The sequence below is a fragment of the Arachis hypogaea genome, chromosome 12, assembly GCF_003086295.3.
Source record: "Arachis hypogaea cultivar Tifrunner chromosome 12, arahy.Tifrunner.gnm2.J5K5, whole genome shotgun sequence".
NCBI classification, from domain to species: Eukaryota; Viridiplantae; Streptophyta; class Magnoliopsida; order Fabales; family Fabaceae; genus Arachis; species Arachis hypogaea.
In genome coordinates this window covers 101,685,166-101,703,188 of record NC_092047.1, presented here as the reverse complement: position 1 = coordinate 101,703,188, position 18,023 = coordinate 101,685,166, and the positions used below count along the sequence as shown (strand labels likewise).

General features: G+C 32.0%; 1 protein-coding gene across 1 annotated transcript; it reads right to left on the bottom strand.

Moving 5' to 3' along the window:
• Positions 1-9,029: 9,029 nt before the first annotated feature.
• On the bottom strand, positions 9,030-15,592 carry LOC112727934 (protein DEFECTIVE IN EXINE FORMATION 1). The gene is made up of 13 exons (XM_025777881.3): positions 15,195-15,592; positions 14,953-15,063; positions 14,676-14,758; positions 13,402-13,519; positions 13,170-13,330; positions 12,265-12,947; positions 12,083-12,153; positions 11,579-11,835; positions 11,234-11,415; positions 10,270-10,553; positions 10,058-10,175; positions 9,796-9,978; positions 9,030-9,698 (listed from the first exon to the last, which is right to left on the bottom strand). Exons 1-13 carry the CDS (start codon positions 15,338-15,340, stop codon positions 9,384-9,386), a joined length of 2,712 nt encoding a protein of 903 aa, XP_025633666.1. The 5' UTR covers positions 15,341-15,592; the 3' UTR covers positions 9,030-9,383.
• Between the last annotated feature and the right edge of the window lie 2,431 nt (positions 15,593-18,023).

Sequence of the window (18,023 nt, the reverse complement as noted above, 5' to 3'; positions counted from 1 at the left end):
TTGGTTTGGAGTGCACTAAAGCTAGTCTTTCCTTGGGAGTTGGCTAGGACTTGTAGCTCAAGTCAATTCATCCACTTGACTTTCCTTTCTTTAGTAAGGGTTAACTAAGTGGTAGCAATGAACAATTCTCATCACAATTGAGAAGGATAACTAGGATAGGACTTCTAGTTCTCATATCTTGCCAAGAGCTTTGTTAGTTGTTAGTTTATTTTCTTTGCCATTTATATTTCTTGTCCAAAAGCTTAAAAACCCCAAATATAACTCATAACCAATAACAAGACACTTTATTGTAATTCCTAGGGAGAACGACCCGAGGTCCAATACTTCGGTTTATAAATTTTAGGGGTTTGTACTAGTGACAAACAACTTTTTGTATGAAAGGATTATTGCTTGGTTTAGAAACTATACTTTACAACGAGATTTTATTAGTGAATTTCTAAACCGTCAAAAATCCATTCATCAATGACCCCAAGGCAGTTGCAATTCTAGCCGAGGCGATGCAGCGAGGTCCTGAACATGTTGCTTATATGGACCAGGTGCCTGATGTCCACAGACGTCGTGTTGAGTGGAGACGTCGTGTTGGGACACATTCGAGTCAGCGTGAGTGGAGGTGCCTCGACGATACCATTGATGTGTTGGAGGGAGGGGTCATGTACGGCGAGGGGAGAGAGGTCGTGGCCGTCGAGGAGCTAGAGGTGGTGATTGAGGTAGAACCTGACGTGGAGGAAGAGGCGGAGAGAATGACGGTAGCGGTGAGGACGACGGTGGTGACAGGAGTGTTTACAGGGGCCACAATGATAGAGGTGGTGGTGGTTAGGGTGGGAGTAGCATATTTGGTGGTCGTGGTCATGCTGGGGGAGGTAAGGGCTAGGTAGCTGAAGGTGAGACAGGTGGGCAAAGAGATGTTTATGGTTGCGGTGATGTGTATGGAGGAGCTGAGGCAGGTGGCGATTTGGTCGGACGAGGATTTGATGGCTATTTCGTTGGGGTTTCTACCAGTGATGTGGCGATGCACATGAGTCAGACGTACATTATCCCAAGTCAGATGCTATCGGACTTGCTTGGCAGTGAGAGCCTTGACGCAGAGTTCGGTGAGTCACGGTTCCTTGATGAAATCAACATAATCATGCAGGAGGATGAGTTGTCCAGACGCAGATCTCCAATAGCTGGATCCCATACACACCTTGATGTGGATCTGAATGAGCCTCCTATTGGACCTGTGGATGACACATTTGCATTAGGTGGCACACCTCCCTTGGCATTCGCAGCACCCACTCCAGCACAGCCTGGTCCATCCACATCACAGGAGCGCAGACCGGACGAGATGGAGTAGGCCGGAGACGAATATAAGGATGAGGTCCCTTTGGCCTAGAGAGGACGACGGATCAGGTGCCCCAACGCTGCTTCACCAGATCACATCTCTTCTGAGGAGTTTTTGTTATGTATTTCAGTTTTTGTTATGTATTTGGTTTATGTTATGTATTTCAATTTTTGTTATGTATTTCATGTTGTTATATTATGTATTTGTTCCATTTTTCTTGATGTTATGCATTTCACAATATACAATCAAGCTATCTTATAACACTGAATCCATAATCGTAGTATAGCAACATTAGAATAAACCACACAAGGATAGCGGTCATTAAAATGAATCACACAAGGGACACTAACTTTAAAATAAACCATATAACGGAGATAAACATTAAACTGAACCATTCAACGGAAAATAATACTAAAATAAACTAACATGAGTCTGAAAACAAAATAATACAATAAATAACCACAAGCCTACACATTACTAACAGTGCAGAACCGATGCTCACTCTTCCCTGGAGACACCTTCTACATGTGTGGCCGAGCTACTTGCAAAGTTCGCATCTTTTGGGTCTATTTGAATCAAATTCATCCATAGTAATCCAAATTCTAGTAGTCCTGAGACGCTCTTTAAATGCATATTTCTTGGTAGGATTAGGTATGACGGTCGGATTATCATATGTGGCTAAATTTATTCAGCCAACTGCAATTTAAAAAATCTTAAAGAATTTCAGAAACTCCTAAACATCTAAAATTCATACTATGTTAAAAAACTAATATTTTTTATTAATATTAATCAATACGACTAATATTTTATTTTTATATTATAAAAATTAATATTTAAATTTAAAATGGATCAAATATTAGTAAAAAAAATAAAAATAAATTCATGTGGCATTGACCACAACAAAGCCATTATGAGTCCCTTGTCTTTTTGCTGAGCACAACCTAGTGTGTGTTTGGATTATAATTTAAAAACAGGAGTTTACATAAAATTAATTTTGTAAACTTGATTTTGATAATAAGTAAGTTTGTGTTAAAGTGATTTATATTTGGTAATTTTTGTATTAAAATAGATTATAGTAAAATAAATGTTGTTTGGCTTATATCATTTAAAATCACTTTTAGATAAAAAATTACTAAAATAAACATCAACTTAAATAATTTTTTATATTATCCTATTATTTTAATGTAGATATTTAAATAGATCTTATTAGTTAATTTTGTAATAAAATTAATATTTACTTACTAAAATAAAAATAACATATAAAAATAGACAAAATATATATTTAAATAAAAATAATATATATATATATATATATATATATATATATATATATATATTTAATCAAATATGTTACATTTTTTAAATATTAACGTAAGAATGATATTTTAGTGTTTTTTTACATCGTACTCTTATTCTTAATATTAATTTGGAATCCAATGTGTATGATTTTATTATTATCTATGATTAATTTTTTATTTAATTTATCTTTTTTAATGAAATCATAATTTATATTATAAAAAATTACATTAAAACATAGTATACGAGAATTACAATTATAAAAGAGAGTATTAAAAATAATAAAACATTAAATATTTACTTTATAGTGATTGAAACAAATTTAAAAGTTCTTGATGATCTTTTCATATAGTATATTTTTAGTATTTTTAGTATTTTTTTAATATGCTATAATTTTTTACTATTATTATTATTTACAGTTAATTTTTTGTTAAATTTACTTTACCTAATAGAATCAATAAATCATATTATAAAAAGATAATAACAAACATAATACACAAAAATCACAATTATAAAAGTATATAATATCAAACAAACAGTTGAAAAAAAATAATAAATAATAGAAAAATAGAGCTCATATAAATAGAAATAATAAGAATTTTATAAATAATACAATAATATGCATAAAGAATAAAATTGATAAAAGATAAATAAATGGTTAGTATCTATGGCTAAAAATCCATTAAAAAAACACAGAAACTAAAAATAGTTGCTTCTTGTAAACGTGGTTTTGGTAACAAAATTACTTCTACTTTCATAAAAAAAAAAAAATTATCAAACCAAAAATTGAAATTTCAAAAAATCTAAACGTGCTTCTCCCTTCCAATAGATGTCTCAAACACACTCCTAGTCGTACGGTAACAATAATAAAAGCTTACTCTCCAAGTTAATAAACGCTTTTGACATTGTATCCATTCTTGATAATACCCTAGTATGAATTATTTATAAGTTATTCACGCTAAATCATTCACTTAGACATTAGAGTCCTTGCAAATTTTCCAAGTTAGCTAAAGTCTCATTCACATAAAATCATAAATATCTCTATCTAGCTATCTTAACTACTATGGTTTATTATTTCTCCAAATTAATTCATCAAAAGCTAAACAAGACGAACAGATCGATAAAACATTTTTGTATCAATATATCAAAATTATTATTAATTTATTTAAAAGAAAATCAATTACCTTGGCAATGAATGCAATAGTGTGCTATAGACGTGTGTGCGCATCTAATCCATGGATTCAATCCACTAATATTTGCCGAGGTCATTATATCCAATTATGTTGTCCAACTATATACGTTTGGGTAATAATTGTCCATAATAACACAAGCCATTTGCACCAAAATTTTGTTACACAGGTCTAACAGGTATATCTTTAGGATATAAATGTCATTCCATGAAAAAATAATATTATAGGATAAATATATTTTTTGTATTTAAAATTTGTTAAAAATTTTAAAAATATTTTTAAATTTTATTTTATTTTAATTCTGTCTTAAAAATTTTTAATTTGCATCAAACATATATATATATATATATATATATCATTGACAACTAATTTTTCAAAAAAAAATAAGATCAATTCAACAACAATTTTACAAAAATAATTTTTAACACAAACAACCTAGACATAATGTCATGTATTATTATTAGATTGATGCTAAACTTTCTAAAAATTTAGCTATGATAGGTATAATTGATGCAAATCGAAAATTTTTAGAATAAAATTAAAATAAAATAAAATTTAAATATATTTTTAAAATTTTTAACAAATTTTAAAGATGAAAATTATATTTTATCCTAATATTATATATATGTATATCTCTCGGGTATAAAATATTGTGTCATTTTATCTTCTATTTTCTATTAATGAAAAGTATAAATACCACTTAAGTTTAAATTTATATTTTATTTAATAAATAAATTATAAATTAGTGTTATGTTTCGTATTATAAATATATTATGTGCACAAGTAGCATAATTTTAATAGAACAACAATACCAATTGAGAAAAGAAAAAAAAAAAACCAGAAAAGAGAATCGTTTGCATAAGTCCATGCCTAAATGTAATGTGTAACATAAGATGAGTTTAAAAAAAATTAAAAAGAAAAAGGAAGAAAAGCATAAGAAACATCATCATTACAACAGGAAAACATGATGAAAAAGAATAATCTCATTCAGAACTCTTTACCCCACAGACATATATACATCACATTCATAAATCAAAGGCTTTAATTTTTATTTTGCAAATAAAAATGAAAAAACAAAATGCAGGGATAGGGAAGGAATGATAGGCCACTTTAAACAAAGCCTCCAACTTGGCCCCAACATGTCTGTGATAGACTTATTTCAACATTTTTGCCATCTTCCTTTGCATTATTTTGCACCAACGTTTATTTCATAATGACATCATCATGAAAATAAAACAAGTGTTTTTCATAATATCCATATATGTTGGAAGCAAATCTTCCAATGCATGTGTAACGTATAAATACATAATAATCTAACTTTTGCCACGCTAATTACGCTCCTAAATGATCCCAAAGCGAACGGTTCTAATTCTATAGTGAAATTTCAATAGAAAATTTCATAAACTTATCTTCAGTTGCTTTAGTGGTCAGTTCACTCATTCGCTTAAGTAAGTGTCAAAATTTAAATCTCGTGTTGTATATGCAATAATTTATTAGCCAATGACATACTTTTAAATGGAGATCAGATCTACAACAAATCTATTAAGTTAGGAGATACTGTGAACAGCCAAAAAAATAGAAAACTTCATACAAATTACCTTTAAAAAAAATGCAAATAATTTAATAAACTCATATCGTTCGTATTTCTTCCTATTCTAATCTTCATTATTTGAAATTATTCATGGTGCTCCAATAAACTTGGAATGAGTTAGCTAACTCATTATAAGCACAAAATTTTCCCAACATAGTTTTTTTTTTCACTGCCACAAAACTCGAATTTAAGAAAGAAAGATAATCAACTAAACTAATATTCTTTATATTGGTTTTTGACGGAGATATATCTTATCAAATAATTAGGTCATATGTAGTGTATTATGTGTGGTCCTTAATTTTGGCATGTGAAGAAATTTATCATGGGTGGTATAAAATCCTAATCTTCCCATGAACGAGACACGAGTTCACACCTATCAACATCATATCCTTGATGAGAGGTACATAATTCTACAAATAATTTGAGAGAAGGAATCCCAATAGGGTGTAATTGGAATTGTCAAGAACTAGATTTGATTTTATTTGTTACCTATAGTTATCTCAAAATGAGATAAAAACAATTATAATCGATTTGATTTAGAAATTCAACCGTGGTTGAATCGCTGTGTTCGACAATGGCCTAATAGTAGTAGCGGATTGTTTAATTGATTATACTACAGAGTCAATATTTTTAGTCTTAAAAAATAAAAAAATAGTTAGTGTTAATTCAAATTTAAGGCAAAATTAATGAAAAAGTATTGATCACTTAATTTTTTTTATTTAATATAACTAAAAAACAAGAGATAAAAATATATAAAATTATAAATTCAAATGATCAATTAAAATCTCAATAAATTATAATCCAAACATCAAAATTTGCAAATCGATTCAGTTCTTATTTTATATAATTTGTTCTAAAACAAAATATATATTTATTTAGAAATTAATTTCCAAATGCACCCATAGAAATCGTAAAAAATTTGTTTTATATGTTTACTATACTTCCCAATGAGAACAATTAAAATTTTAATGGTGTACAAAAGTAATAAATGATTAAGAAAAATACTAAAGAAAGACGTTGAACATATTTACTATTTGTTTTTTAGTTGTGAATTTATTTGACATGTGTGGTATCAATAGCTATATGACTTTGGGAGGTTGTGGTCTGTTCCGAATTCACTAAAAGAACATTTTAAGAGTTGAATAGGTGTTATTAACAAAAAAAGGAGCGCAACAAGTGACTCATATGCTTTTTGCTGTTATTTGGAACGTTTGGTTAGAAAAGAGCGAATAGATTTTTAATAATAAAAAAGCGGGTGTTAATGAGATTTTTTAAAAATCTTTAATCAATCATAGAAAGTGAAGTAGTTTGGATCCTTTTGTTAGTAATGACAATATTAGAGATGACACTAAGAATAATCTTCTATATATTTTGTTGGATCTTGATGTTTTAGATTTGATTCTTTTGTCGCTCTACTGTATTGTGTTGAGCTCGCTTGTTTAAAAAAATATCAAAATAATATAAATATAGTTTATAATAAAATAATTATTCTCGTAATATAATTTATATCTTTATTTTTTTATTATTTTCTTTTCTCGTTAATAGTATGTATATGACTATAAAAAATAATATATCTGATTATAAAAATAATTTTTATAAAAGAAATTAATATATCTAAATTTTTTAATATAAAATTATTTATGAAAAAATAATATTTTTAAATTGAGCAATTATCTTCTGTAGAAAGTAATAGTAGGGCAAGACAAAAGGCGCAAATAAGAGAACTTGATGGAGACATATAGTGATCTAGGGATATAGTATAGGGATTTCTTTTTTTTTTTTTTTTTATTACTAAAAATAGAAAACTCGAACTCGCAATTTTTTAATTGAATATGAGAAGACTATGTTATTTAAGCTATAACTCATTGGCTAGTATAGTAATTTCTTACTATATATAGATATAGTATAGCTATTAATTTAAAGGGTAATGTTATACTAATAAATTTTTTATTAATTAAATTTAATTAAGTTAACTTTATATTAAAAAATTATTTTTATTATTTATTTACTTAAATTTTATTGTTCAATTTAACTGAATTTGATTTATAAAAAAATTTGTACTGTAATATTTTTTTAATTTAAAATTAATAATAGCAACATTGTTTGTCACTTTGTCCACTCCAAAGTTCATACCGTGAAAAGGGCAGTTAGATTTTCTTTTTTATAAAAAAAAATTAAAAGATAAACAAAGGGTTAAGAGATAAGAATGAGATAGGCGGTGAACCTAAATTTTTAATTTTGTATTCAAATTGCATGAATGAATTGGAAAGAAGAAAAGATGGTCTTTTCTTGTTCTTTCCGCCACTTTTTCTTTTCATTGAGAAAGTGCAGAGGCTGATGAACAAACTACTTACATGAAAGAGTGTTTCCACATGAAGGAATATAAGCTATACCATGTAGATTAAGGAAGGAAGCTAGATTAATCTAGAAGCAACCTCTAACATTGGAGAACTAATTCATCAAGCTGTATTTTATATCGTGTAATTAAACTCTGCTAATTATATAGTGTAGCTGTGTAGGGGATTTACCACACAACACCACATTATTATTAAAGCAGCTTTATGATAAGGGAAAAAATTGAATTAATCGAATTTTCAAGATGGTACAAGTAGAACAGGAAAAAAAAAAGGGTATTTTTTTTTGGTGACTAAAAAAAAAGGGTATGCTTCAAGCCAATTAATATTCTCAATTAATAATATATTTCAATTTGGTAAAAATTAGTTATCACATAAAAATTTTTTGGTTGTCCACGATATTCTAATCCGACAAGCTAAGAATTAATTCGTTGCGGATCTGAACTCAATTGAAAGGTCTGCTGCTAGCCCAACCTTTACTTAAGCGGATAAGTGAGCTGACCATTGACTAACCTAAATTGATTAGTTATTATAGAATTATTGTTTAAATTTAGTTTGGATAGATTAATAGTGTAATTTTTGATACTGCTGTCTAATCCTGTAATAACACATTTATATTTTTTTTTTTTTTTTTTTTTTTTTTTTTTTTTTTTTTTTTTTTTTTTTTTTTTTTTTTTTTTTTTTTTTTTTTTTTTTATCTTTAATCCTTAATAAACATAAAATTAATTGTCATCTATAGTGAAAGAATTAAATCTAAACATGAAGTGATATAGTCATTAACTTAAAGGTAAACATCATAAAGGATCCATCCATGCATGTTAAATTTAAATGTACGATATACATGGTAGATAGAGGATTAGTGTGATGTTGTGTCCAAACCCTCACTAGTCTAACTCAGAAATTTAAAGGGGAACTAAGATTTATATTTTTCGGGTAAGATTCAAAATCAGAAATTATCTTGATTAAACTGCTAGTGTTTTCTTTTCTCTTGTGTACGATCACAAATTATCTTAGAAAGAATTGTGGAAAAGTAATTTAATTTTCAAAATATTTGTGATATCAATTACACCGCAAAAGACTAGACTAGGTTTTTGGCTTTTGCTTTTGTACATGAGAGAGTAGAAAAGAAAAATCCAAAGTCCAATTTGATCCATGTGATTTGTGAAAACTAAGATTTAATCCGACTCACTTTACAATGTTAGTGAATTTCCGATGGGGACCAGATAAATTGTTTTTTCTTGGTTGATTTTTGGGGTAAAAAGGAATGTACATATAAATGGAAAAACATCGAGAAAATATGTATTGATTATAAATATCTATTCCGTTAAAATGAAGCTCAAAAACTTACCAGGGGAATCTTTTCAGTATTAGATTACACTACAAGATTAAGGGCAAAATCCCATTATCTCATACTTTTGTATTCTTTAACTATCTCTTAACCAGACCTAAATTTAATTTTGCTGAACGAGTACTTCCGCATCAATGATCTGCTTTAAGCCTTTAACTAGTTCTTGACTGAATACCACTTTAGCACCAAGGCATATACCATGAAAATATATCACTCTCAATATGGCACAGAAGTCATTCACAGTTGGGGAACCTCCTGAATCCTGATACAAGGTAATTTATCACTAATCAATATTCCTTGAAAATGATGGCAATGGCACTGAGCCTTGTGGCCGAAGGATGACGAGAACCCCAAACATCCCAAGCATAGGGAAGACAAGAAGCCACTTCAACAGTTTATAGTAGTGCATATGGAATGTGAGCGAGAAATCATCAGAGAAATATATTCCATTCCTGTCAACCATCTCAACCAATACCATTCCTGTGGTCCTTACTGCCACAGTTGGAAGCTTAATCCGATATTTACCGGGTTGAGCATATATCTGATTCTGCTTTATCGTTCGCTCACCTTGGTAATTACCGGGAACTAGTAACGATACCTGATCAATTTACACAATATGAAAGCAAGAGATGAAATGAGTTCTTGCCAGAGAAACAGTAATCTAAAGGAATAGAATAATATGGTTGAGAACTAACAGTGACATTGTAGGGTCCTTGATGCCCAGATGGGTATCTGTAATTATCTACAATCTCAATTTCCACCCAAAAGTTCTTGCCTTCTTCATCGCGAAATGCTCTAGAAGGATGAGTAACATAGATACCTTGACGACCATACCGAGTTGCAACATTATTTCTTCCTTGATGAGGCAACCTCCAAGCCTGAAATATGGCATAAAGCAACTGAGTAACAAAAACAAAAGTGTCAAGGATCAAATCTGAAAATTCAAGTATATCCTGCCTTGAGAGGATGATGAGGCGATGGAGTTGAGAAGCAAAAGACATTGCCGTTCATTGTTGTAACAATTAAATCAAGGTCATCCCCACCATCTACATTGTCTGCCAAGACCATGCTATATCTGCAACAGTAGATTAGTCATATTGGACTATTGGTTAACTTCAGGAAAATATGATAGAAAGGAAATCCGTGACACGTGTTGAAGAATCTCTTACGAGGTTTCACCAATATCAACAACATCAGCACAGCCAGTAGGCCCATCAATGAGGTACAAATAACCATCAAATGATGTAGTAACAATAGTCAATCCCTTCTTTTTCTCCTTGGGTTTACTTAAATCAATTAGAAGAACTTGATTCATCACTCTCCCATGTGTTTGATATGGATACCTCCCAATAGATCCCCCATCCTTGCCATCAAGAACATGAATCTTCCCAGATAGTGTTGCCACAACAAGCTCAGTATGGCCATCCCCATCGACATCACCTATAGTTGGGCCCTTAAGAAAATAAAATCAAGTGAAATTGTGAGTTCAAATTTGAGGGGAATGCATCGCATAACTTGTACCTACAATTAGTTTAGTATTTTTACATTAACGATAGGAAACCGATTCCCCAACTAAACTTGAAGGACTAAGACAGAACCACTGGTATTTTAACAGTCCCTGCTTTGTTCTCCTGTTGTTTCTAGTCTTTTAAAGTAACCCAACCATCCAATAGCACTATCTAAATATAAAATTTGCTACAAAGAAATTCAACCAAATATTTTGGAACTAGATTACAATTTTAAGGCCTGTTTGGTCTGTATTTTCATTATCTTTTCTATTTCCATTGTTTACTATTTTCGGGATTATGTGAAGAAAATATGATTGAATTGTTTTCACTTTTCTTTGACCACAAATCTTGAAAACAAAAAATGTTAAAAACGAAAATGTAAACCAAACAATCCTTACCTTTTCTAGCATTCCTTAAATATTGTAAAAAACTGAAAATGCAGTCTACATTCTTTTATAGGTATCCCATCAACTCAAAGAATTCAAAAATCCTATGCTGATATTGCTTTCCCCATAGCTAACACTTCTTTAGTAATATCACACAGTGCACATAATCATGATATATTCACTAACGTGCTGAGGAGGGTTAAGAATTTGATATTGATTGACATACTAAGTCAAGTTACCTGTGGAATAAGACTCTTCAGATGTTTTTCCCATATCAAACTACCTTTTGGAGTCCATACAGCGACATTTCCATGTATATCAGCAGTAACTAGCTCAATTTTCCCATCATCATTAATGTCAGCTGCAACAACAGCCCCTTGAATCTCGGCCATTTCAAGAGGGAACTTCTCTCTAATCTTACCTATTTGAGAGAGAGAGAGAGATTAAGGGGAAAAAAACTATTAAAATTGATCTGGACAAGATATAAACATATGAAATAAAAATCACTCAATTCCAAAGAATGTTGAACATAAATAAGAAAACTGCCACATGAATAGCAATATTTAGAATAGTCCAGAAATTACCATGATGATCCAGCACATAGAATAGTCCATAAGAAGTCCCAACAAGAATGTCCAGATTTCCATCACCATCTAAATCTACAACAGTTGGAGAAGAATATATGTATGCTCGGAAGTTTGAAGTATCAGTACTAAGATCGAGTTCTGCAGTCCACTTAACTTGTTTTGTATCCAGATTAAAAACAACAATACCACCCGCAACATATTTCCCAATGTCAATATCACCCAGTTCTTTCAAGTGCTCCTGGTTGTCATAATACCTGTCAGCTTAAAAGGTGGCAAATTACTGACAGACTAGTAAATTAGCAGCCCCTTCCAGGTGCAAATTTTATTTAAGCAAGAAAGCTTAAAGAGCAATTATCTCATTCTAAGTTAAATTCTGATACTTCCTAAATAATAAAGAATTGTGACGTGTGTACTTGAAAGTTGGAAGACGACAAAAAAATATAGCCAGAAACCAATTTGTGTAATTGAATTCTAGACACATGATAGTAAAGACAGACTCACTCGTGATCAAAGAAATAAGAAACAGCAACAATCATTTCCGATACACCATCATTGTCAATATCAGCAATGACCTGGCAAAGACAATAGAACGAATAAATTGAAGAGCCATTATATAGTAGGTACTTTCGCAGATGAAGAATTAATAAATTTCATATTATACACAAGGCAAACCAGGAACTCACAGGAGTGCACAAGATATGTGAGTCAACATTCACATAATCCTCTAATTTCTCATGATTAACTTCAGTCCATTCTTCGTCACCCCACATTGATTCATCAACATAATCATCATAATCATAGTTATATTCATCAGCCAGTTCATCGCTGTTGCGAAATAGCTCAAAAGATGAATCAGCATCTGCTTCCAGGCCTTCATCATTCTCGACAGTTGCAGCATGGTTACCCTCATTACCCTCTTTGGATTCAGAGCCACCTAGCTCTTCTCCTTTGGAATTAACCTCCAGCAGGCGTCTCTTTGTGCTAGTTTGGTTATCTGTTTTAGCAGCTTCCACTGACCCAGCACCCATGGAGGAATTATCAGCATTTCCTGGCATCTTAATACCAGCATTCACAGAGGAATTATCAGCATTTGCTGGTATCTGAATACCAGCATTCGCAGAGGAATTATCAGCATTTGATGGCATCTGAATACCAGCATTCACAGATGAATTATCAGCATTTGCCGGCATCTGAACACCAGCATTCCCAGAGGAATTACCAGCTGTTTTTGGCATCTTACTATTCTCTTCTACTTGAGTTCCATTTGTTTGCTTTACATGCTCTGGATTAGACACACTGGGTGTTTCATGGTGGTTTTCCGTTGATGTGGCAGCTGAAGAGTTGACTTTGTGCCTCCCATTAGTTTCTACAAGCAAAATCATTATCCACAGACCACAGATAAATTATATCCCAAATTCTATTTAAAATTTCACTATCACATAGAGGGCAACAGTATACAGAATGGTAGAATCATCTGCTCAAAGCTACTCATTAGGTAAGAAAAATCAAGAGCTGTAACCCATATGCAACAATTATCGAAGTAGTGAAAATGGGAAAAAAATAAAAATAAAAAATAAATGAAACTTACGAGCCATAGAATTAAATATAGTGGCTTCTTCAGCAAGTTGATCATCATGAACATCTGGATGAGATCGATCAACTGGGTCAGCGTTCAAACCCACATACCAATTTTTTGCCACTTTCCTACGTGGGACCACCAGCTTATCTGACATCATATAGCCAGAAACCCTACAATATATAGCTTATTAAAATCTTTTTAAAATTCACAAATAAGAGAAGCTTAGGGGAAAAAAAGCCACCTGAAAAACAGCACTTCACCATTGTAGGTTGCCAAAGCTATTTCTCTCACCCCATCTTTGTCAATGTCATATAGTAGAGGACTAGAATGCACAGTTGATTGGTGGAAAGCAGGCCAGCCTACAAAGCAATTGAGAAGACTAGTTCAGACCAAAAAATTCACATCTACCACAATAGGGACAAGGTGTGACCTTAAGCATTTGTGATTGGTTCGACTAGTCTGAAACGCACATTTGCATCAGTCCTCTTTACCACCAACTACCAAGAGCAATTCTGCCAATGTGGTTATCTTATGCTATTTTTTTTTCCTCGAAGCCTTACATAGCCTTTTGAAGCTGGGTGAGAGGGGAGGCTGTGTTACACAGCCAATATAAAACTAATTACAAACCTCCATGACAAGAATCGACAATACAACTTTACTAATGGCATGTCAATACCAGTATGTAGCATGATCTATTTAGAGGAGTCTCTTTCTAATATGCCAAGGGGCTGGAAAGCTTTGATCTTTTGATTTATTGCTTGTTTATCCCATTGCTTATTGTCATGAGGAAATCTTATACTCTAATCTCTGTCTCATCTTAATAAGTTCTCATTTTTATCAGACAGAGAAAAAACCTATGCATATAAATATAATATGTAACATGGTGTGTAGCTGGAATTGTTAAATGGGTAAACCACTATGTGTGCTCCCAGAAGTGACACAAAATAGGGTAAGGACCACCAATGTTGCCATAAGCTAGACTCATTCAAAAGTCAAAACATCTCCTTCTGAGTCCTTCTCTTTGATCATACTTATAGACACTTATAGATATTGATCTAACTCTATATTCCTATGGCAAAACAAATACTAACTTAGACTCTTTAAAAACAATGCTCTTCCATATAAGGAGGCTAAATCCGTGCTAACATCGAGCCTACCTCCAACATTATCAAATAGAAGCAAACTTAATTTACCTAAGAGAAAACTAATATGAATATCATCATTTGTATCATATCACTAATAAATCTTCCAAGCTCAAGCATATCATTCACCCCCTCTTCATAAAAAATTAGCCCTTCTACTCAAGGGTAGCTTAATACCTAAAAGTTAGAATGCCAAGTTTCATTCTGCGTAAGCTCCCCCACCATATATGTACCTCCTCCTTCAAATCAAACATCGTGTCTCTATTTATACCTCCTTTTCTAGATTGTAATTGAATTTAAAAGTTAAAAATTCACAAGTCACTAACTGATGCTAAGCTTATCATGACAAAGAAAACAGCCAAGAATAATTTACCTGGCATTTTGTCACCATCTGAACCTTCCAGAACTTCAAGGTAGTGTACAAAGGATGGAACCACAATCTCAAGCTTCCCATCGCTGCCCATAAAAATACGAGAAAGAAAAAAGCACATCGTCATACAAGTAAAAGTCCCAACAATAAGCTAAGTAAGAACACAGCTACTGAACACAACAAAATCTAGACATTTTGTGAATCAAACCTGTCCACCCACACTAGAATTCACTGACCAAATACCAAAAAAGAGTAGCAATTTTCCGAACAACGAATTTACCTGTTAATATCAGAAATCAATGGGGTCGCATATATACTAGAACTAACTTCCGTTTGCCATCTCAGCTCCAAATTCTTAGGGCATTTCGAATTCACCAACGCATCCTCATCTCTATTCCAAGGGAAAAAAAAAGAGTCAAATTAAAAGGGACAAAATTGTGAAATCAAAGTCTAATTCATGAAATCATGGAAATGAAGAAGCAATGAGTCAATCAGAGAGCAAAAATTGGGGGCAAATCGTACATTTCGGGGTATCCGAGAGTGTCTTCGGAGGCTTCGCGCTCCCGAAAGGCATTCTTCTCAGAATCCTCAGAGAGGACGAAAGTGAAGAACGTGCAGAGAACGATGCAGAGCAGCACAAAAGGCTTCTTCGTCAATGAGGGGTTCATATGATCTATTCTGGTATCGGCTCCAGCAGATTATTCTCGACTGAAAACGAAATGAAACGAAACCAATCCAATTGAAAATCTGAAATGAAATGATAAACCCTAACTAGCTCATGAGTGGGAGATGTATTTGCGGAGGGTGGAAGAAGATTAGAAGAGAGTGCGAAGAGCTGAGGTTGAGAGTTTAGTGTTTACACATTTTCAATGGGTGTCTTTTTTTCTGTTGGTGTCTTTCAGTAGGTGTCTTTTATTTTTGGTTAAATTATACTGTTATTCCTATATTTTTAATGAAATTGTAAATGAATTTTTATATTTTAAAAATTTGTAATTACGTCTTAAAGAAAATTAAAATTTATAATTTAATTTTCGTTGTTCAAAAATATTTGATTTAATAGAATATTCTTAGTATATGTCTTTTATTTTTGGTTAAATTATACTGTTAATCCTTATATTTTTAATGAAATTGTAAATGGGTCTTTATATTTTAAAAATTTGTAATTAGATCCTAAAGAGAATTAAAATTTATAATTTAGTATCTGTTGTTCAAAAATATTTGATTTAACAGAATATTCTTAGCATATGCTGAGAATATTCTGTTAAATTAGAGAATATATTGAGAATATTCTATTAAATTAAACACTTTTTGAACGACGGGAATTAAATTACAAATTTTAATTCTCTTTAGGAACCTAATTATAAATTTTTAAAGTATAGAGACCAATTTACAATTTTATCAAAAATATAAAAACTAACTGTATAATTTAACCTTTATTTTTTTTAATTTTAATATACATTAAAAATAAGTTATTTATATAAAATATATGATACAACTTTGTTAGTTTGTTAGGTAACTAATAAAGGATACAACTAACTAACAAATTTTGTTTTTAATTTTTTTTTTGGAAAAATGTGAATAAACAAATAAAATTCAAGAATAGTTTTCAACACAAAAAGAGAAGGAGAGAACGATGAGGGGTGAGCAGGAGTGAGCGAGAGCTAGAGAGAAAAAAACACGATGAGGAAACCAATGATGCCGGTGGAAGTAATAAGGAAAAAAGTATGGGGATGGGACATTGGGGATTAAGGAGGATTTGAAAGGGCTTAGAGTATCGTTTAGGGACAAGGTTGTGGAAGGTTTTAACCCAAAACTTTTGGTGATGGATGACGTAGGAGGATAGGGTGATTCAGATCCTCCTCGTGTGAGTTTCACCGATGAAGGGTGCGTGAATATTGTCAAAAATCTTATTATGGCTCCATTGTTATTATGGTCATGGGAAGGCACGTTAACTACACTGCGATGATACACAGGCTTAGAAGTATATGTCGTGCTCGTGGTGGATATGAGATCATAAACATCGAATATGGCTATTTTTTAGTGAAGAGCGATTTGCTTGAGGACAGAGAGAAGATTTTATGGGGGTCTTGGAAGTTAGGAGACTATTATCTGGCTATTAAGCCATGGACGACATCTTTCCACCTTTGTGAGGAGGCATTTGGTTCGACTTTAGTATGAGTACGTATCTCCAAGTTAAACATATGGAATTATCATGAGAGAGCCATGAAGAAAATTGCATCGGTGATAGAAATTCTTATGAAGGTCAATTTGGTAATAAAAAAAGCGGAACGTGAAAAGTTTGCACGTATCTGTGTGCTAATTGACTTGGGTCGTCTGGTAGTATTAGAGGTGATTACTAATAATCATAAATATCAAGTTGAATATGAGAATCTGAATCTCTTATATGATTGTTGCAAGTGCTTCGGACATGATCGTTTGTCTTGTCCGAAAGTTACAAGTGGGTTACAGGTCTCACATAAAGGTCAGTATTCTCAATTGGCGGTGGTGATTTAGGCCAGGAAAGAGAAAAATAGAAAAAAATATTTAAAAATTAAAATAAGAAAGAGAAAATCTCATAAGTAGATTCGAAGAATTAATTTGTTTTTAGAAAGGAAGAAACTATGAAAGTGGGAAGCGTTGGAAAGACGAAATTTTCGCATAGGACGTTGCATGGGAATAAAGTGGTGAAAGCATATATTTATATAATGATTTTTCAACCTTCCATATTTCTATATAGAAATAGAAAGAGATAGACTAGAAACGACATCTCTTATCTCACTGACACTAAAGAGGGGGATCTAAAATGAGTGAAATTTTGATATGGGTGGAATATAATGAAATAGAGCCACTTTGATGTTCTCTTTGAAATGAGGCATGGAACGGAGCCATTGCGAAGAAGTTCCACGAGTTACGAAAATCCTTTTTTGGCTCTCTCTTTAGCCCAATGTCTCTTATCCTTAGGAGGTCTTCCTCCACTAGCAGGTTTTTCGGGAAACTTCATTTATTCTGGTGTGAATGGCAAGTATGCCTATATTTCTTGGTTTCAATAGAACTCCTTACGAGCCTCAACGCATGAGAAATTGCATGAGATTAATGAAGAAATGAATGCTAATAATGATGATGGGTGGACTCAAGTGTTTCGAAAGAAAGGAGAAAAGGTAGGGTTGGGAGAGCATAATACACATAGTGGACCACAATATAAAAATTCTAATAGAAATAAGGCAAAAAACTCCTACGAATTTTCATGTTGAAAAATATGTCAATGCTAGCCCAAATTACTTAAAGCAAGGAGGCACACTTTTTTCATAGAGGCCCATAATAGATATTCATATGAAGTAAGGGACAAAGTCA

What these genes read in the sequence shown, in the direction of transcription:
- LOC112727934 (XM_025777881.3), bottom strand. Translation starts at nt 15,340, where the DNA reads ATGAACCCCTCATTGACGAAGAAGCCTTTTGTGCTGCTCTGCATCGTT. An exon ending in ACTCTCGGATACCCCGAAAT is followed by an intron (nt 15,064 to 15,194) that starts GTACGATTTGCC and finishes CCCTTGGAATAG; the next exon opens with AGATGAGGATGCGTTGGTGA. An exon ending in CACATATCTTGTGCACTCCT is followed by an intron (nt 12,154 to 12,264) that starts GTGAGTTCCTGG and finishes TGTCTTTGCCAG; the next exon opens with GTCATTGCTGATATTGACAA.